This window comes from Trichosurus vulpecula, chromosome 7 (genome assembly GCF_011100635.1).
Source record: "Trichosurus vulpecula isolate mTriVul1 chromosome 7, mTriVul1.pri, whole genome shotgun sequence".
Lineage (NCBI taxonomy): Eukaryota > Metazoa > Chordata > Mammalia > Diprotodontia > Phalangeridae > Trichosurus > Trichosurus vulpecula.
The window spans coordinates 558419-579468 of record NC_050579.1 but is presented as its reverse complement, the minus strand read 5'-3'; the positions used below and the strand labels follow the sequence as shown (position 1 = coordinate 579468).

The 21050-nt window shown below is 51.3% G+C and overlaps 1 protein-coding gene across 1 annotated transcript in view; it reads left to right on the top strand.

Annotated features, from left to right (window-relative positions):
* Positions 1-7760: 7760 nt before the first annotated feature.
* Positions 7761-21050, top strand: part of NGEF (neuronal guanine nucleotide exchange factor) — a 79226-nt gene continuing 65936 nt past the window's right edge. Inside the window, exons 1-2 of the mRNA XM_036769332.1 lie at positions 7761-8077; positions 9527-9672. Coding sequence (XP_036625227.1) covers positions 7971-8077; positions 9527-9672 — 253 coding nt within the window. The 5' untranslated portion in view covers positions 7761-7970. The remainder of the gene's footprint in view (positions 8078-9526; positions 9673-21050) is intronic.

Here is a 21050-nt window from a genome sequence, read left to right as displayed (position 1 = left end):
AGTCTGCTTTGGGGGAAAAGTAAACCCGCTCCTCTAAAGGGGAAGAAACCGAAAGTGACCAGAGACAGCCCCCAAAGAGGGAGGGGAAAGGGGAGAGCTGACTGCCAGCCCTGTACTTGCTGCACACACTGTCTCCCCTATTGGAGGTGAGCTCCTGAATGGGGCTGGGGTCAAGCCTCCCCTTTGACACATCCTGACTGTGTGACTCCAAGCATATTCCTGGATTTCTCAGTGCTCCAGGAAGCTCCCTGTACCATAAGTGGCAGGGAAGGGACTGACCTGCACTGGTAGGGAGTATTTCCTCACTGACGTTTCTGTACCAACGAGATCCCAGTCCCAGTTCCCGTTCCCTCTCCCCAGCTCCTAGCCCTGTGCCTGGAACACAGTAGCTGCTAATAAATGTTTGCTGATTGATTGTTGGGTCCAAATCCTGTCTTTGATGCTGTCTGCTATGTGACCCTAGGTAAGCCACTTATTGACAAGTTTCCTCATCTGTCAAGTGCGCACCTACCTCACAGGGTCGCTCTGAGGATACAATGGGATGACGTATGTAAGATGCTTCATTGTGGTTCTCATTATTTTGCGGAGTGGCCCAAGTTCAGCAGACTCACATATTGACCCTTAAGATCAAAAGAAGAGATCTTGGATTAAGTAGCAAAGACTTAGCAAAAGAATTGTAAAGAGAAGTTGCACTGGGGGATTTGCGTGCCGGATCAAGCTGGAGAAGGGCTCAAGTGTCACCCATCCCCCACATCATCACCCTGGGCAGAGGACATAAGATGCCCCCAGAGCCTGTAGACATTGGGTGGGGGGATGGGCTTGGAAGTGCAGCTCTCCAAGGTGACACCCAACACCCGACTTCTTTCTTTTCCTCTGATGTGTGGAATCGGCGCCGTCAGTCCCTTGCATTCCAACATCACCAGCCTCACGGCTCTGCCAGCTACAAATTAAGATCTTAACTTGGGAACAAGCAACAATTGTGGGCTCTGTGCAGGCCAGGTTGTGTCACCGTGCCAGGACTGAAGTCTTCTCTTTGGCCCCATGGCCCTGATAAGCGTCCCAGCCCCCTCATTTAGCTATGTTAACTCCCTTGACCCTCGGTGGGGACCCCGGACACAGGAGGACGGACTGGGGACTCAAAAGGATCTAAGAAGTCGGTGAGGCCAGATGAGGAAACCGAGGCCCACAGAGATGAGTGACTTCTCCAGTGACAGAGCGAAGACTGGATCTCGTGCCCTGGACTTCCTCTCAGTGGTCATTCTCCTCACTTTACAGACAGGGGAGCGAGGGTTAGAGAAATTAAGTGGCCGACAATGTCTGTCAATCGATCAAGAAGCATTTATTAAGGGCTTGCTATGTGCTAAGCATGGAAGACACAAAGGAAAAGCGCCAACAGTTCCTGTCCTCAAGGAGCTTATATTCCCACAAAGAGGGAGGTACATGAAACACGCTTGGGTCTCACTTGGTCCTTGCAACAGCCCTGTCAGACTTAATGCCACAGATATTATCGCACCCATTCTACAGATGAGGACAATGAGGTTTAGGGACTTGCCCAGGGCCATGCAGCTAAAGGCAGAGGGAGCATCTTCTGTCCCTAGATTCCAGTGCAGAGGCCTCTGTCTGGCTTTTACTGCACTTTACCACCTAACCCAACCCCATTTTCCGGGCTCATTTTATTTTTGTCCCCCAGATGCCCTCTTTGATGTTATTCTTGCCCCAGGACATTATCTCCCACCTCTGAGCCTTTTCACAAGCTGGCCTTGGGCCTGGCTTTCTTCACCTCTGTCTCTGGGGATCCCAAGCTGCCTTAAAGCTCAGCTCAGATATGGCTTCCTACAGGAGGCCTTCCCTGGTCCCAGATGTCAGTGTCTACTCAGAAAAAATTTTTTTACATTTTGTACTTATTTTGCCTAAGAAAGGCAGCACAGTTTAGTGGCTGAAGAGCTGGCTTCAGATCCAGGATGATCTGTGTTCGAATCCTGCCTCTGACCTACTGATTCTGTGAACCTGAGCAAGTCATGTAACCACGGCTCTCGGCAATTCTTTAATACTATAAATTAATAACAATAATACAGAGCATTTCTGTAGCATCTTAAGGACCGCAAAGTGCTTTACACATGCTGTCTCACTTAGTCTTCACAATGATCCTGTGATGTTGGTGCTACGATTATCATCGTTTGACATAAGGAAACCGAGGCTGAGAGCAGTTAAATGACCTGCCCAAGGTAACACGGTGAAGCTGGACTTTTAGGCAGGCAGTGTGGAAGCATTGAAGGAGGCGGCATAACTAAGGTTGGGCAACTGGCACTTTGAGCCAGGGCAAAGAAAGTGAATAGTTTTCAATAGCATGGTCCTCAGGGTGCACAAGCTCACCATCTGGCCCTGGAGCCCTCAGAATCTCCCTTTAAGGAGGCCAGCCATCTCATTTCTCCATCATTCCCCCTCCCCAGCAGCCATACTCTCCCCCACTCTACTCCCTCCCCCAGATCCTTCTATATGTTGATGCCTCAGGAGGCTTCACAGGAAGGTCCATAGCTCTGGAGTAGGAAGGGACCTGAGGTCATTGAGTCCAAGCCCTCATTATTACATACGGGCAGACAAGAATCAGAAACATGAAGTGACTTGCCCAGGGTCACACAGGGAGCAAAGGGCCAAGCAAGGATTTGAACCCAGGTCCTTTATTCCAGAGCCCCTTCTCTCCCCCCACACCCCAGCCTCATGTCTCTGGTAGCTTTATTACAGCTGTCAGAGGTAGGAGGGAACACAGGATCATAAATTTAGAGATAGAAGGGCCCTTAGATATAATCTGGCCCAACCTCCTCATTTCACAGACATTTACTGACTGTTCTTTAGGGTGACCTCTTCAACAAATATTCTTTCTTGTCTTATCTCCTTGGTTGGGTCCTACCATCAAGGAAGTTGGTCAGTGAACAGTAAGTAAATGTGTACTGACAGAGGGTGAAAAGGACCTCAGAGTCCCACCCTCTTCTTTGACAGCTGAGTAAACTGAGGCAGAGACAGGTGATTTGCCAAGCAAGAGCTTTTCTTTCTCCACATGGGTTCAACAAGGAAGGAACTATAATCATTTTTCCACCCAATTTAAAGATGAAGAAAGTGAGACTGAGAGACGATAACTTCTACCTTGTCTCATGGCTGACCCGAGTTTCAATCCAGGTTTTCTGACTCTTGGCAATCAGCAGTAGGCACCAAGTTTAAGGGGGAAAACAGCAACACCTTCAGTGAAATCTGACGCATATAGAGAAGGTTCTCAGTGGGATCATCAGCTCCAGAGGGCTCCATTGCCTTCCCTTCCCTTCCTCACCAAGGAAGTCCAAGCAGCCAGAGGGGCAGAGTGAATTAGTGATTACAGTGAGCCAGAAGAACCTGGGTTCTAATCCAGCCCCTAGCTAGCTGTGTGCGGTGCTGGGCAAGTCACTGAAATGGTGTCCTCCATGGTCTGTTAAAGGATGCTCAAATTAAAGCTGGAAGGGCAGAGGCAGGGCTGAAGGTGGATATGGGGGTGAGATGGGGAGAGAAACACAGCGGAAGATCCCTATAGACAGGGAAGCCAGGTAATTCAGAGGAAAGACCAAACCAGATTTAGAGTCAGGAAGACTGGAGTTCAAATCCCATCTCTGTCACTTACTAGGCAAACATGTTTGCCTCAGTTTCCCTATATGTGGACTATCAGGGAGGAGGGATTATCCACAGAATTTCAGATGTAAGGGATATCAGCTGCAGCCCATCTCTTACCTGAGAAAGAATCCCCACAATCGCACACTTGGAGACTGGCAAAAGAAGAGGATGGAGGGAAATTTGTGGATGATGGAGTCTTCTAGAGGAAATGGTGGAAGGGGCTAGATGACAACTAGAGAGGCCTGAGGAAACCTAGGGGAATTCAGAACTGGAGGGAGGCTTGAGGAGCATAGGCATGCTCTTAGCCAGCCATGGGCTTGGATAACTGGGGGATGAGGAGGTAGCCCAGCAGGGAGCTGATTCGTGTGGCCCTTCCCTCCAGAATTTAAGTGAGAAATGGTGCAGTTAACGTGACCCAGACTTTAAGAAAGAATCTGGAACTGTGTTGTGGGGTGTGTGTGTGTGTGTGTGTGTGTGTGTGTGTGACTCCTGGAGTCACTCCTTCCAACTCCTTTCCATGGGACCCCCTGACTGAGCCCCCGGGACCCGGAGGAGCTCCGCTTCCAAGCTAGGAGAGATGTGCAGGAGTCTGGAAGGCCACTGTCAAGATGCTGGGCCCTGGCCAGGCAGCTCCTCCAGGCAGGCCAGACCAGGCAGCTCTGGATGATCCACTGCTGAGCCCCCTCCCCCATCATCTTCGAAGCTGGCTCCACCAAGGATGAAGATAAGGGGAGAATCACCTGGAGAAGCTGAGGATGTGGGGCTGGACCCAGGACCCCTGGAGCTTTAGAGCTAGAAGGGACTTCAGAGGCCCACCAGGCCACCCTTGGGCTTTCAGAAAAGTAAACCAAGGCCCAGAGAGGGCAAGGGAGCATTGCCCAAGCCCATTACATAGCTAGTGAATGTAGGAGGCAGGATTTGAACCCAGGACCTCTAATTCCAAATGGAGCACTCTTTGTACTCCCATACTGTTTCTCATACTGTCTGTGAGCTCGGTCCTCCTCAGATTTCCATTCAGAAAGAGGTTAAAACTGGACACCAAATTTAAAAGCTCACACCTCTTTACTAGACCATAAACTCCATGAGGGCAGGGATCCATGTATTATGGAAACCTTACCTGCTCCAGTGCTCGACCCACAGAATAGGCTTAACAAATGCTTTTTGAATTGTGTTGTGTTATTGTGATACCCAGCTCTGGAGTGTGAGGATCTGAGTCCAAAGCACACCTCTACTAGTGACTGCCTGTGTGACAATATTGGGCCGTTACAAGCTTCCCGAACCTTCATTTTCTCATTTCTAAAAGGAAAAGGTTGGAAGAGGGGGCCTCAGAGGCCCCTGCCCACTCTAAGTCCAGGACCTGAGACTCTCTCCTGGCCAAAATCTTCTCCTCTGTAAAATGAGGGGGTTGAACAAGATGGTCCCTCTGAGCTTCAGACCCTCTGTCCTGGGACCCGTTGATCTATCCAGAGGCATGTCTGTTCCTTGGACCAGCTGTGCACTTCCTTCCAGATGCTCCCCTAGGATCACAGACCACTTCCCTTCCCCCTTCAACATCCTCTCTCTCTCTCTCCCTCTCTCTCTCTCTCTCTCTCTCTTTCTCTCTCTCTCCCTCCTCTGGAATATCATATTACTCTCTTTGCCAAATTTAATCAGCCATTTTCTCCCTCTCCTACTTCTTCCCTTCCTTACCAGTAGATAACAGAAGACTGCTGGAGAAACCAGTGTCTCCTCCCTCTCCTCCTCCATAGTTCCTTCAATAAACCTCAGCACCCCCCCTTCCTTAGGGGGCCTGAAGAATGGGCACCCCTCCAAGGGAGATGCTGCTGGAGAACCCCTCCTTTTCTTAGGCCCAAAGGTGGTGGGCACTGAGCATTATCCTGGCCCAGCTTCTCCATTATCCTGTGCCCCTTTTAGCAGGGAGTAGCTGTGAGCCCAGGGCCCAGCTCCACCCCCACCATTTCCTTTTAACTTAACAAATTTAACAATGGAGGCCTGCTAAGAAAAAGGGCTATCTTTCTTCTCTGGATGAAAGCTGGCCAGGACGTCAGTCCTTCTGAGAGTGTGGAGGGTAGAGTTATGGATTTGGGAATCAGAAGACCCAAATTGGAATCCAGGCTCTGACACCAATTTGCTGTGCGACTGTGGGTATGGATTTCACTTCACTGGGCTTCAATGACCTCTTCATGTAAAGATGAGGGGTTTGGACCAGAGGGTCTCTCAAAGTCCATTCTATCTCTCAATCCCAGGGGTGGATGTGGGTCTCCCTCAGCAACCTAGCAGAGTGTTCCCTGAGAGAGGCCCTTGGGCACTCTGGATTTAGAACAGAGAGGAGATTCAGGAGCCATCAGGTCTAACCTAGGGGGATCTCAGGCTGAAGGAGTGACTTGCCCTAAGTGGCCCAGGTAGTGTGTGTGCGAGCAGGAGGCAAGGGCAGGACCCACGTTTGTTGACTGATTTGCAGATTCGTCCACCAACCGCACAGAAGCCAGGATTCCTCTCTTCCTGGTCCTTTCCAGAATGGAGTGATAAAGTAACTCCCCCCTCTTAGAGGTGCAGGCTCAGTGAGGAGGGGGAGTTGTCCAAGATTCTCGGGTTGGTGATATGGTTCTGGTTTAAACCACCCTCCTCTTTCTCTCTCTACCTCTCTCAAGGAAAAATCGGGCAAATTTCCCTTTTCTTCCTAGAGAAGAGGAGGGACCTGAAGGAAACTCTTCACCCTGGTGCATTTTGGAATCTGATCCCCTTTCCCTCATACAATCAGCCAGCCCCAGCCCTCCTCCTCCCACTTCCTGGCCACCTCCTGTCGAAGGAGGTGAAGCTGAAAACAGTGTGAAAGGAGTAGGCATCTTCTAAGTCAGTGGCCCAGTGGACAGAGTGGTTTAAGAGCCTGAGAATCTGGCTACCAATTCTGATTCTGTAACCCACTAGCTGTGGGTGGGCCTCTTCCCCTCTCTAGAGGTCAATTTCTTCTTCTAAAGTGAGGCGTCAGACTGGATAACTTTGGAGGTCTTCCAGCTGCAAAGCTGTCAATCAAAAAGCATGTAGTCTGCACCTACAATGTGCCCAGCCAGGAGAGGTACCTTGCAGAAGGTGGCAGCTGAGTCTTGAAGGAGGCCAGGGATCCTGAGATGTCAGGAAGGAGGGGCAACCAGGGATGCTGACCTTGGAGGAAGAATGGGAGCAGAATCCTTGCGCTAATGTCAGGAACGGGCTGGGAAAGCCGCTTCCCTCGAGCTTCAGCTTCCTGGTTAAATGAAGGTGTTGGACTAGAAGACTCTGAGTCCTGAATTGATAACGTATCTAGTGAAAAGTCTGCTGATCTCAGAGTCAAAAGAAACCCCAAGTGGGATCTCCCCGCAGACGATCAGTGGCTGGGTGACCTTGGCTAAGCTGGTACCCTCTCTGTAAAGTAAGGGCTGTTGTGAGGAAAGTGCTTCAAAACCAAATGAAATCAGAGCCTAAAGGGCCCTTGGAGGCCAGGTAAACTAAACCCCTTATTTTACAGATAAGCAAACTGAGGGCCAGGGAAGTGACCTGTCCGAGGTCACGCAAGCAGGAAGTGGCAAAGCCAAGATTCAAATCCTAGTCATCAAACTTGAGGCACCATCTAGATTTAGGGCTGAAAGGGCCCTTAGAGCTCACCCAGCTCAGCCACAGACCCAGGAACGGAAGAGACTTGCCCAAGGTCACACAGCTAAGGGGGAGACGGTACCAAGCGTCACCTGCCAAAGCCAACCCAGCATTTGTGCAGGTGGTTCAGTGTTCCCTTACAGCACTAGGGCTCACCAGGCCTTCCAGTTTGGGAGTCAGTCCCTGCCCAGTTCTGCCCTGCCCCGTCTCTCCAGCCTTGCGCTGCCCACCCCTGCCTAGCCCCGTCTGTGCAGCTCCGCTTTGCCCATCTCTGCCCCGAGCTGCCCAGTCTTGCTTTGCCCTGCTTTGAGCTGCCCAGCCCAGTCCCGCCCTGCCCCGCCCTGCCCTGCCCTGCGCTGCCCGGCCCAGCCCTGCGCTACGCGGCGCTGCCTCCTCTCGGGGCGCTCCTGCTGCTGCTGTGGGTGCCGCGTCGCAGCCGCTGTGACCGCCGCCTCCCGCCTCCCGCCTCCCGCCTCTCCTGTTACCGTGGCAACCCTCAGGAGCCTTCCAGGCAGCAGCAGCAGCAGCCGCCGCCGCCGCAGCAGCAGCAGCAGCTTAGCGGAGCAGGGGTAGCAGCAGCGGCGGCAGCAGCGGCAGCTCGGGGTCCAGCCCGCGCCCCGCACAGCCCTCCTGGAGCCTGCCAGTGTGCAGCACCCGCCCTACCTCCCTCCCTAGCTCCCAGCGCCTGCCGGCCCGGGACCCTCATGGAGCTGCTGGCTGCCGCCTTCAGTGCTGCCTGCGCCGTGGACCATGAGGGCTCCTCCTCGGAGAGCGACCCCCGGGACTCGGCGACCGGGCACCTGGCCAGCAGGTGAGGGGGCCCCTGGTCCGCACTGGCCTCTCCTCCTCTGCCCACCTGCCCGCTCTGGGTGCTGCTGCATACGCCCGCCAGACCCCGCGCGCCGCCCCCTCGGGCCGCCTCCGAGAGCGCAGGCTGCTCCCCACCGCTTTGGGGGCTCATTCTCCTTGCGCCCCTCTTCCCTGGCTCCAGCCTCCAGTCGCTCTCCCCTCCATGCGCTCCCGTGGCCCTCTGCCCTTCTCCTCTCCTTGAGCCCCCGCACCCCTCTCCTCCTCGAACCCCTCTACCCTCCTCTCTCCTGTCGCCCCCTCCCTCATTTCTTTGCCCCCTCTCCTTCCGGCTGCCCTCCCTCCTCTTTCCCGGTGCTCCTCCCGCCCCCAGCAGCCCCGAGTCTTCCTGAAGGCATGCTGCGTTCCTGCGCTTCAGCCTGGGTCGGGCTCCAGCCCTTCCCACCTCCTACTTTCCAGGTAGGGCCCCTGGCCCAGGAAACTGCGCAAGGTCAGAGGACCCCTGCCCCCGTCTACGGCTCGGGGCCTGGGAGCCAAGCCGAGCTGTGGCAGCTCTGGTCCCCCTCCCCACCTACCTCCCGCCCTCCACCCCCGCCCCGGGATACTCCGTACCTCCACCCTGCTCCCGGGGAGAAGTGACTTGCTCTGTCTCTCCCTCGGCCGTGGGAAGTGGAGGCGGAGGGCAGCACGGGACAGGAGCAGGTCGGTGTGATCTCGCCTCCCTGCCAATCCAACCTGAATGCATTCTCCTCCCCAACCGTTCACCCCCGAAGCAACCACAGCCCCCACCCAGCCCTTCCGCCCTGCTCTCCCCAGCAGACCCTCCACCCCAGCCTTCTTCCTTCCCTGCCTCAACCAGCTGTCTTCTTTCTTTCTCCTGTTCCCCTCTTGCTCCGTCTTTCCGGGCCCACTTCGTTATCCCAGAATGAGATTATGCCAGCCAGGGTTGAGGGGTTGGGGATTGGGGGTGGAGGGGGCAGCAGGTGAATGGGACTCCCTTTCCATTTGCCTTCACACACGTGCTGCCGAGGTGGGGAGAGTGGCTCAAATCCAGAGTGCTAAATCCTCTCTCAAAGGGGCCCCCACAAAGGGAGGGGCCAAGTTTCCAAAGCTTGTTTGCAAGTAATGAAAACATGAAGGTTTGGGCTTCGGCCATGGGGGGATGGATGGATGAATCACCGTATACAGCCCTAGTAAATATTCCTTTCCTAGCACAATATTCTGAGTCCCTGGCCCAGGGGAAGAGAGAGGAGGGGGCCAGACATAAAAGTCAGTAACATTCTGTGCTGCCTGATGAGCATGGCTCCTACACCGGGCGCCACGGGGTACTGCCCCATTTGCTACTGTGCCCATTTACCCCCTATTTAAGGAAAGGTCTCTGCTTAAAAGTGAATATCTCTCTCTCTCTCTCTCTCTCTCTCTCTCTCTCTCTCTCTCTCTCTCTCTCTCTCAGCGAATCTTCATCTACCCCTGGAACCGTGGCTACCCCAGAGGAGTACCCAGCTCTGGCCACAGACAGCCCAACCACTCTCACAGAGGCCCTGAAAATGATCCACCCCATTCCTGCCGATTCATGGAAGATTTTCATCGAACAAATAGGTAATGGGGTGTGGAGGGTTCTCGGAGGCTTTGCTGCTGGGCAGGCATTTGCAGTTCTGGGAGAGGCAGGTAGGACTTAAGAATTTGGGGAAGATAAGCTTGGCCTGGGGCTGCCAGGGTGCTGATTCGTGGTGTGCTACCACCTTGCTGCATTGCTTCAGTGAGGCACAGGATTGTGGATGAGAAAAGTCTGCTGGATTTCAGGACAAACTTAGTGCTGAAAGGGCTGCCTAGGGATGTAGTGATCTACCCTTCCCTGGAGTCCTCCAAACTGGGGTGGGATGGCCACGTACTGAGGACGGCATAGTAGGTATGTCTGTCTTCATATAATGGTCTCTGAAGTACTCCCTAACTCCCAAATTCTGCAATTCTGGAATAGTCCCACACTGTTTGGTATACAAGGCTATGGCGTGGATATGTGTGTGTGTGCTTTCATCTTGAAGTATATAATTCCTCCTTGGCATGCTGTGTCTGCCACAGTCTGGCTCAAAGTTCCTTCCTACCTAGCAACTGTAACTAAGTGTTCAAAGACTTTCCTGGCTGCCCAGCTCTGAGCCCATTTTGGTGCTGGCCAGGCCAGCCCCCAGAGGTGCCAGGAGGTTGGGGTGTGGGGCCAGGAAGGGCCCAATGTGGCTGGGCAGGACCAGGGTCACTGCCAAGGAAGGGCTGGGAGAAGCCTGACATTTGGGAGGGACCACAGGGAGGGGAAGGGAGCAGAAGCTGGAAGAAAGGCAAGTTGATGGGGATGGAAAGTTGGAGCTGGAGGAGAGGAGGGTGTGTGTCATTGAGAGCCAGAGAAGCCTGACTGCTGCCAGGTCAGTGGCACTGCCAGACTCTAGAGGCTCTGCAGTGGAAGTGGGTTTGACTATGGAAGCAGCACCTGCCACTGTCATGGCTGTGACATGGAGGAGGAGGTAGCCAGCACAGTGGAAAGAGGCTTGGCGCTGGAGTCAGAGGAACTGGGTTCAAATCTTGCCTCGGACACTATCTATGGGGTTTTGGGACCGTCACCTCACTTCCCTGGGTCTCAGTTTCCTCATTTGTAAAAGGAAAGGGCTGGTCTAGATGGTCTCTGAAATCCCTCCTGGCTCTCGGTCTGTGAGCCTGGGAAAGTGGTCAGGAGGTCTGATGACTGCAGAAAACCTGCTGGGCAAGATCGGGTGGGGACTGCGATGCTTCCCATCCCTCCTCCTCCTCACTTGCACGTTTTTTATGACATTCCAGGTAGAACTGCTTAAAGTTCCTGCCCTCATGACTTGACATAAATGTCAATCAGTCAGCTAGCCTTTAATAAGTACCTACTATGTGCCAGGCACTAAGCACAGTCCCTGCTCCGGGGGAGCTCACCCTCCAGTGGACCCGTTATGTTTTATTAACTATTCAGGTGAACGAATAACCCATTGGAACTGCCCTCCACCCCCAGAACACCCACAGTAGACCTGGGCGGTCTAATGAGCAGCCAAATGAGTGGGTCAGAACAGAGTCCACGGAGACAGCCTATCCCAGGGGAAGAGTTCTGGTTATAAAGTTCCCAGACCTGGGTTTGAATCCCAGCTCTGGTGTTTACTCCCTGTGTGGCCTCGGGCAAGTCATGTAATTCCTCTGTGCCTCGGTTTCCTCATCTGTAAAATGAGGGAGTTGGATGAGATGACCCCCAAGGTCTTTCTGAGACCTGGAGCTTGAAAAATAACAAAGCAACAAAAACTGGAACGCCGGAGGAAAATATCTTCGTATCATAGATATTTCCAAAGTTCTCATTTTATTTAAATGAAGTCAGAAAATGACTATATTCTCGAGTCCCTAAGGCCCCAAATGGCCACATTATGCCTTCAGTAATCAAAAGCAGCAAGCTGGTGTGAACCATTTTTAAAAGGAAGAGCTTTGAGTGACTCAGGCTATGCCTCCAAGCGATGTTCCCTTCGGGCTTACATAAGAACCTTCTTATCGTTCGGAATCGGTGGCTGCTCACCCATTTTGCAGGTGAGAATGCTAATTAACTTTCCTTTCCCTACTAGAGCTGCCTGTTCCCACCTGGAACTGTTGGTCTTTTCCTGAGCCTTGTGAGCGTTGAATGCCCTTGGCCTGCGGGAGAAAGGGCAGAGATGATGGGAAGCAGCGTTGAGTCCAGTCTTCTACTCCTAGTCCACCTGGAGGAGGAGGCAGGCAGGGAGGGGACACTGGAGCCTGGAGGAAGTGAGGAATTGACAGAAGGTCCCAAGCATCTTCCCCAGAGTTGGTTTTAGCTGAAGCAGGATTGGGAGTCTGGGATTCGAATCCTGGCTTGGCTATTGAAGCCATGTGACTTAGAAGTCATTTTCCTTCTCTCTGGGCCTCAGTTTCCATATCTGTACAATGAGTGATTTGGACTAGAAAATCTCCAAGGTAATAATAAGTAGTATTTATGTAACAGGCAACTAGGTGGCACAGTGGATTGAACTAGGAAGACCTGAGTTCAAGTGCAGCCTTAGACACTGACTAGCTACGTAACCCTGGGCAAGTCACTTAACCTTGTTTGCCTCAGTTTCCTCATCTGTCAAATAAGCTGGAGAAGAAAATGGCAAACCACTCCAGGATCTTTCCCAAGAAAACTCCAAATGGGGTCATGAAGGGTCAGCCACCACTGATCCAAACAACTGAACAGCAACGCTTCATGGCTAACTCACTGGATCATCACCACCCCATTTTATAAGTGGGCAAACTGAGGTCCAGAGAGATTGGGTGATTTGTCTAGGGTCGTACACAGGTTGGATCTGAACTCACCACTCTAGTTGTGAGGTTTAGATGACGCAGTAATTGTCGAGTGCTCAGCACGGTGCCTGCACCCAGGAGGCACTGTAGAAATGTCAGCTGTGACGATGGTCATGATGTGGCTTCCTGCCTTCCCAGCTGTGTGACTTTGGGGAAGTAACTTTGCCTCTCTGGGCCTCAGCTTCTCCGTCTGTAAAATGAGGAGGGTTGGACCCAGACTTGGCTCCATGAATGACCTTAAGAGCTAGGGAGCATGCTGGCCTCAGAGTCAGGAGGATCTGGGTTCGAGTCCAGCTTTACTTACTGTCTGGGTGACCCTAAACAAGTCTTTTAACCTCAAGTGTCCCAGGCAACTCTTTCAGACTATAAATCGTGAATCTTCATTGGCAGAGAGTTTCCTCACTTTTAGCTGCTTCCACCATCCTTCATAAAGGTCCTGTGCACTGACCAAGGTGAAGCAGGGATGGGGTGCCCCAGAGCTTCTCCCCAAGGTGAAGCAGGAAGGGGGTGCTCCAGGGGAGGGGGTACCCCAGAGCCTCCCCCCTTACAGCCCATCACAAGAAGGGAGTGAGGAGGTGTCAGAAGGTCCCAAACTCAGAGGCATCTTCCCCAGAGCTGGTTTTAGCTGAAGCAGAATTGGGAGGCCATTGGGAGCCCACGTTGGTCCAAGTTTGGGCTGGGCAAGGACAGTAGGGAGGAATTGCTGATGGACAGCTCTTGTCTCCCCTGGTGTCTTTGAAATGGAGCCAGACCTTGAGAAAGGCACCTAGAAGCCAGGAATCCCTCCCTGCACCTACACCTGCCCGCCTGCCCTGTGAGCTCCCAGGAGGGTGGAGAGGGAAGTGCTTCAGCCATGGGCAGGCTTGGCTGTGGCTGCAGGGACTTCCCAGCTGATGGGATCTCAGATGGTTTAAAGCAAATGTTTGAGTGATCCGAGCTAACCCACAATCCCCAAGATTGGGCAGCCAGGGATATCACCGCAGGCCTTGGGGTGCAAGTGACCCCACTCTGCTTCAGGGGTGGACAAGGTCTCTGGTCAGAGGCTAGTAGAGATCAGAGGAGCCCCTGGATTGTTCTGAGTGGGCGTCCTCACCTCCAGCAGACACATACATGGATGGCCCCACTCCACTCTGCTCTTCATCCTTTAACACTTGCACACAGACACAGATACACATACAGACACACAGGCACACACTCACATAGATAGACACACAAACACAGACATTCACACAAACACACATTTACAGAGACACAGACACACTTACCCAGACACATTCAGACACAGATACATGTACACACAGACATTCACATAGACATACATTCACACAGATACAAAGACGTACACAGATAGACATGGACACGCACACGTTCACACAGAAACACTCACAGATAGACAGAGACACACTCACACAGACACAGTCAGGCACAGACACACAGACACACACTCACACAGAGAGACACACAAACACAGACACTCACACAGAAAGAGACACAGATAGACATAGGCATGCTCAGCCAGACCTATACACACAAATACTCACACTATAGGCACATGCCCTCTCTCAGGCCTTTTGGGAAATCTCCCCAGAGGTGCCCAACCCTGGGTTTGGAGTCAGAGGCTCTGGGTTCAAACCTCTCCTCTGCACCTGTTTGACTGTGACAAGTCACTTTGCTCGTCTGGGCCATAATTTTCCCATCTGTAAAATGGAGCTGTCAGAGTAGGCGGATATTCCTAGATCTCTGACCCACCAGAAAGAGCACAGGCTCTTGAGTTGCAGGACCTGAATTCAAATCCTGCCTCTAGTGTTTAATACATTTGTTGTGACTTCAGGCAAGTCAGTTAAGGCTCTGAGTCTCAGTTTCCTGAGATGGTTAGGTGGCTTCGGACCCCAGGTCTAAAGTCCTGCGCTCCTAAGCTTCTTCACTTGTCTGGGCCTCAGTTTCCTCATCTCTAACATGAGGGGGTTGGGCTCACAGGCCCTTCACCTCCTGTGATTCTGGAGGAGCCTGAGAGGGGCAGGAAGAAACTGGGAGCCTGCCTCCCCCACCATCCCATGCCCTTCCCCATGTGCCTTGTGCCTCTCCCTGCCGCTGACCTTTGGAGGAGGCTGGAGCAGGTGATCTCTAAGCACCTTCCAGCTCCAGATTGTGGGGCCTTGCCAGGGCCCTACTACCACCCGCTGATAAATGACAACAGACCCTCAGGGGACAAGCCAGGGAATGGCCGTTGGAGACTTTTTGGCTTCTGAAATGACCTGTATTGTTTGCCAGGAAACCAAAGTTTGCTTTTTCTAAAAATAAAAAAAAGGTGAAATCTTTGGAAATTTGTGGGTACTCTAGAAAGGCGATTCAGTGAATTTGAGCCCAGTTATGACCCACGTAACCTGGGGCCGGTAACGCACCACCTTCCTGGCCTCAGTTTCCCCTCTGTAAAATGTAAAAAGATGGCCCCTGAGGTCCAGATCAGGGACCCCTGGACCCCTCACATCCTCCTCCTGCAAATGGCTGCCTTCCCCTGCACAGGCTACAAACAGCTGCGAGACACCGTGTCCTCCTTTTAGCTGCTTGCATTTCAAGAACACCAGGGAGATAAATATAGATCATTCTTTTTAAGGGTGGGGCTTTGGATGGATGGATGAGAGAGAGAGAGAGAGAGAGAGAGAGAGAGAGAGAGAGAGAGAGAGAGAGAGATTGAGCTTACAGGAAGATATTTAAAGCAGGTTAGAGGTTTTTTGAGAAAAATGTTTTATTAATGATCCTTTTTTTGTCTTTAACACCTCCCCCCATATTCCCCACTGGCGGCCCCACCCCCACCCCAATCCCTAACAGAAGTTACAAACAGGCACAGGTAACACACTGGCTGTGTCTGAGAAAGCAGCCTTCGTTCCTCGCCTCTCACCACTCTCTGCCAAGGCACAGTTGGCCACTGAATGGTGCAGGGACGAAGCTCTGAGTTCAGATTCCTCCCTAGATACTTATTTTGCATGACTCTGAACAAGTCATTTAACCTCAGATTCCTCACCTGTAAAAATGGAGACAATATTGGCCCCCTCCCCCCAGGCTATTGTGAGGATCAGTTATTCATATTTGCAAACCTTAAAGTGCCATGGAAATGAGAACGATTATAATTATGATTATTGTTAATGTGACAATATCGACAAGAACCCTGCGAGGTAGATGGTACAAATATTGTCCCCACTTTACAGATGGGGAAGCTGAGGATCCCAGACACGCAGCAACCGGAGTCACACAGCTTTTACGAGCCAGAGCGGGGTCTCCAGGCGAGATCTGACTCCTCCTGCTTCTCCTCTCAAAGATGAGTTATTTTGTTTTCAAGGTAGTTTGGAGAGCAGAGGTGGGACTGTCTCTTCCGAAAGGCGGGGGCTCAGCCCTCCCAAACTGTGTTTCACGCCGCCCGATGCCAAGTGTGGTTTGCATGGTTTATGATGTTCCGGTTTATAGGCAGCATTAAATGTCTCCATATTAAGTCTGGTGTTTGTATTCTGGAGTGCTGGTCTGGCTCCCCGAGGCTTTCGGGTGGGCTGAGTGACGGTGGCCAGAGGCTGTCTGTCTCTAGACACAGGCGCCCTGGGTTCCAATTCCACCTTGGACCTCTAGGGCACCTTGGTCAAGTGCCTTCCCTTCTCGAGGTGGAGAGCAGTTTGCACCGATGGCCCTTGGCGCTCTGGGTCGGGGATCCCTCTTTGGACCTCGGTTCCCCCATCTCTAAAAGGGTTGGGGCCCTTCCTGGGGCCACAGAATTCTTGGAAAGAGATTGGCAGGGACACTGCTCTCCAAAGTCCCTTAAAGCTCCAATGTTTTATGGGCATATATGACCAGAGAGAGACATAAAGTGAGAGAAATATAAGCTGGGGGGATCTTTGGCGATTCCCAGAAGAGTTTTCCTCTACCACGCGTCTGCTCTTATATGAGAATTTAATGGGAAAGAATATGGTTTTCCCAATAGCACAGTTCCCCATTTTCTGCCTTCATCTGAACTTGGAGACGACTTTCAGACAATTTTTGTGAATCCATAGTGTGTTTTTATGATTACCTTAAACGTACACCATTGTGGTCAATCAACCTGCATTTATGAATCAGGCCGTGGGGTTACAGAGCCCGCTGAAACAATGCCTGCCCTCAAGCAGCTTACTGCCCTCACTGGAGGAACAGCATGTATCCATATAAATAAACAGAAACGTGTGCAACGTAGATAGCAGTGGATTAAATGCAATCGTATTTGTAACGCACTTAGCACAGTGCCTGACACACAGTAGGCACTATAGAAATGCTAGCTATTGTTATATTGTTATAATTGGAACAGTTATTATAAATTTCAGGTTTCTTCTAGCATAGACTCGTGATATATTTGCTTTCCCCAGGACATTAGGGCTTTGAATATATGTTTTAAATTTGGGGAAGCAAAGTCTGACTTAAAAACCCAGCACCAAACATCCCCTGCCAGCTCCCTCCCAATATCAGCCCACCATCCCCTAGCCTGTAGGAGCCGGACTCTCCAGGTCAGCGGGGCTCACAGTGGCAGGAGGTGAGTGAGCGCTCCTCGACTGGTGGCCAGCTCACAGGACCTCGGAGGTTCTGCAGGTCCGAGGCTGACCTTCAAGTGGCTTGCTTCAGGTCACGCGGGCAAGAAGTAGCAGAAGTGGAGCTGACTCCAAGTCCATTGCTTTCCTGCCCTACCATACCACCTCCCCAGAGAGACCCTAGCGATAGATCAGCCCTAGTCCCTTTATGAACTTGAAATCTATTTTTTGTTGTTGTCGTCATTCAATCATGTCTGATTCTCCGTGACCCCATTTGAGGTTTTCTTGGCCAAGATACCAGGGGTTTGCCATTTCCTTCTCCAGCTCATTTTACAGATGAGGAAACTGAGGCACAAAGGATAAAGTGACTTGCCCAGGTCACACAGCTAGTAAATGTCTGAGGCTTGATTTGAACTCAGGTCCTCCTGACTCCAGGCACTACCTGGCTGCCTGAAACATATTGATGGGACTCCTAAATGCTTTGGAGCAGGGAGGAAAGGGAGGGCAGAGAAAGAGACGAGAGAATGAATCGAATTGGTCTTCAGAAGATTCTTTTCATCCCAACCATGCTGGTTCTTGTTTCTCAGCCACGTGCTTCTCAAGAACCTTGACACTCAAATGTCCTGTCGGACTCAACACATTCTTGGTCTGAAGATGTAATCCTCGGACTTTTTGGTCTCAAGATTCCCTCACCTCGTACGGTTACTGAGGACCCCCGCCCCCAAAGAGCTCGTATGTGGGTTAGACCCATCGAAATTTACTTAGTCAAGTATTTGGCTCAGTATCTTTATAAAAATCATTTTGACTTCACAGACCCCCTGAAACGGTCTTGGGAGCCCCTGGGGCCCCAGGCCACTTTGGGAACGGCTGCTTTCACCTGTACCTGGGGGTTTTTCAGTACCCAGCTCCCTGGCTCAGTTTCCTAATCTGTAAATGAGCTTGGGTGGAGGAGGGGAATAGATAGCTTCTAGAGTTCCTTCCGGCTCCACACTCACATTTCATCCCTAGGAGAACTATCTCCTTTAGAAGAGAGACTCATCAAATAGACAGACAGACCCTTATGGCTGCAGGGCAGAAACTGAAATAAGCCCCTTTTGTGAAATCAGCTTTTCTTTGTGGTGGTGTTATTTTTCTTTAAGATGGCAAATAATTCTGGAGAGGAGAGGTGTGAGAGCAGACGGCCTCTGGGGCAGCGCATAAATTGGACTGTTTTCTGCATTAGCAAGTGGCTGATGGGAGAGGGACCAGGAGACCTGCCCTGGTCTCTACTTCAGCACAGACGTCTCTCTTTGGGACACAGATAGGGAGTGAGTCCTTGTACGAGAGCTGGTGCCGGCCCAATCAGGTGATTAGTGGGAGCTTTATAGGCCTTCTAGCAGTCTGCGCTGAGGCCCTCCCTCCGTATGGAAGTGATGGAGGGTCCTTGGTTCTTGGAGTAATCTCAGGATGCCAGACATGCTTTCAACTCAGAGTGAGACTGAGGAGATTAATCCATGAGCAAAATCAGGAGCTAGTGGAGACAGGGCATGGATTCGAGCCCTGCCTCTGACCCACACTGGCTGTTTGACCCTGGGCAAATCACTTCCTCAGGGCCCCATGGCCAAGCTGCAGTGGTGGATGGAGCAGTTCCCAGAGATGCTCACGGTGAGTCTGGACGAGCCAAATCCCAGCCCTTTTAATTCAATGAGCAAAAGGCAGTAATTTTACCAACCAGCGCAATAACCCACTGACCATCATGTGTGTGCACACACATAGATGCACATGTATGTATGCATAAATGCACACACATGCATGGATACATGTGTGTATGTGTGAACATAGATGAACAACAAGATAAGTGCTTGTCCTGTATCTATTTCTTTCTGAACTCAATTAAAAATATGAGAAAGCAATCATAACAACCATGATAATACTAAGGCACATGGTATAGCCTTGTGGCCTCTGATTGTTAGATTGTGAGTTTCTCCAGAGCCTTTTTTGTATTCCCAGGGCTTAGCACAATGCCTGGCACACAGTAGGCACTTAATCAGTGTTTGTTGACTGACTGAATCAGGCACAAGTACCTACGTGACCCTAGGCAAGTCATTTCTCATTTGCCTCCTCGGTAAATTGGAAGAGGTTGGACCAAATGTAAGGACAAGCAAAGTGGGACTTTTTGCTGTTTTTTGTTTGGAGTGTTTCTCAGCACTGGGGCAGTCAAGTGCCTTTGTTTGAATCAAGAGTCTTTGATGACCTGCTTAAGTCACAAGAAAGCCTAAGTCACATGAGTTTGAGTCACATGGTTGTGACGCCCTGTGACCCTGAAGAAGTATATATGTACTTGGAGCTTAGCCTTTAGCTTCGGTGGCTCACTCATTAGAAGAATGTTCGTGTGGAGACTCTGGGTAGCCATTAAGGAGGCCCCTCCCCCCACCCCTTTGAAAACCCAGATGTTGGTACTTCTCTCCCTGGTAACTACGTATCTATTACTTTCGGCAGACAGCTAGAAGCCCTGTCTGATGATCTGCGTTATTTGCTCTGTTTATGTAATTTCTGCCTCTAATTTCTGTTTGTATTTTCTCTGAAGTTTAGGGTGCTGACTTTTCCCCCTGAACTAAAAGAATGATATATGTACGCTTAATTAAAGTGAGATTGTAAGCCCCTTAGAAAAGCAGATCAAAGAATCTGTTGCTAGCAGCCTTCCTGTGTGCTGGTGGTGTTGGTCTTACACCTCCACAACAGCTGCAAGCAACATTGTTATATCTCTGAGGTCCCCATCAGCCTCAGCTTCTCCTTCTATAAAATGGGACTAGAAGGCCTCTGGAGGCCTCCCAGATCTCAAATCCATGACCCTCCGGTCTAGGTCTTGTGATGAACTCAGAGGACTCTTCAGTTTTAGGTCGATGAGCCTGGGAGAAATCAGACGCTTCCTGCCTGGGTGATCCTGGACGGGCCATTCATCTCTGGGCTTCAGGTAGAAGGCAAAGGGTTGGACCAGCTGACCTCTGAGGATCTTTTCACCTCTAAATCTGTGACTTGGTGACCACGGGCAAGTCCCCTTAACCCTTCTGGGCCTCAGATGAGGGGACTGGCCTCAAGAGCCTCTAAGTCCCCCTGCCCCAGCTCGAGGCCTGTGGGCCCCTGACCACAGACTTAAAGCTGGGGAGGGGTCTTGGAGGCCAGGAGACCAATCCTCTAATTTTACACATTAGGCAACTGAGTCCTAGAAGGGTTAAGATGACTTGTCCAAGTTCACACAGGCACTAAGTGGAAAGGCTGGGATTTGAACCCAGGCTCTCTTTACTCCAAAGAGGGGCATGAAATGCAATATTGGCTCTGGGTAGAGGGAGAATTCAGAATAAAAATGAGAACAGCTTCATTTTCTTTATGAAAAACTAGTCTTCTGTATTGTCTTTTATCCAGACATGATTTTATATTGATTATTTTAGGGCCACAGCCCTGTCTGTACCCCAGGCTTGTTGTGGTCTTCACCCAGAACCCCAGACTTCCTCTCAGAGGATGTGGTTCAGAAAATGGTCATTTAAATGATGGCTTGGCATCACTGAGTGACTGTTACCAGTGCCTGGTTCTCAGGGGGAGGGGATCTGGTTATAATCAGCCTTGTCCGTACAGTTGAAGGAGGACCTGATTTGGAGGCAAAAGTCCTGAGTTCAAATCTTGGGCCTACCACTTATTAGCTGTGTGATCACGGGTAATTCAAAGCCCTCGGCCTTACTGTCCTGCCCTGGCCTGCGGTAGCCCCTTTATAATTGTTTGGGCTCTGAAAAGGTGATGGGAGGAGCCCATTCTCAGCAGAAGGGTTGGCATGAGCAAAGGCCTGGCCTTGGGAAAGGGCTGTTTTTCTTATATTTTAAAAGTTTCCAGGGTAGTGAGCTTGTTAAAAACCTGCACTTTATGGAGTCAAGTACAAACCTTGGCAACAACGAAAGCAAGAAACCTTCTGTTTCCACTAGTCTGACGCTTTTTCTTAGTCACAAAGGCCTTGCCGGTATTTTACCATGATATGGCCTGGTTTAGCACGGCAAGAAGCCGCTTCATAGCTTGGAGTCTGGGTGATGTGGTCCACGTTCTCCTTCTGGCTGGGATATA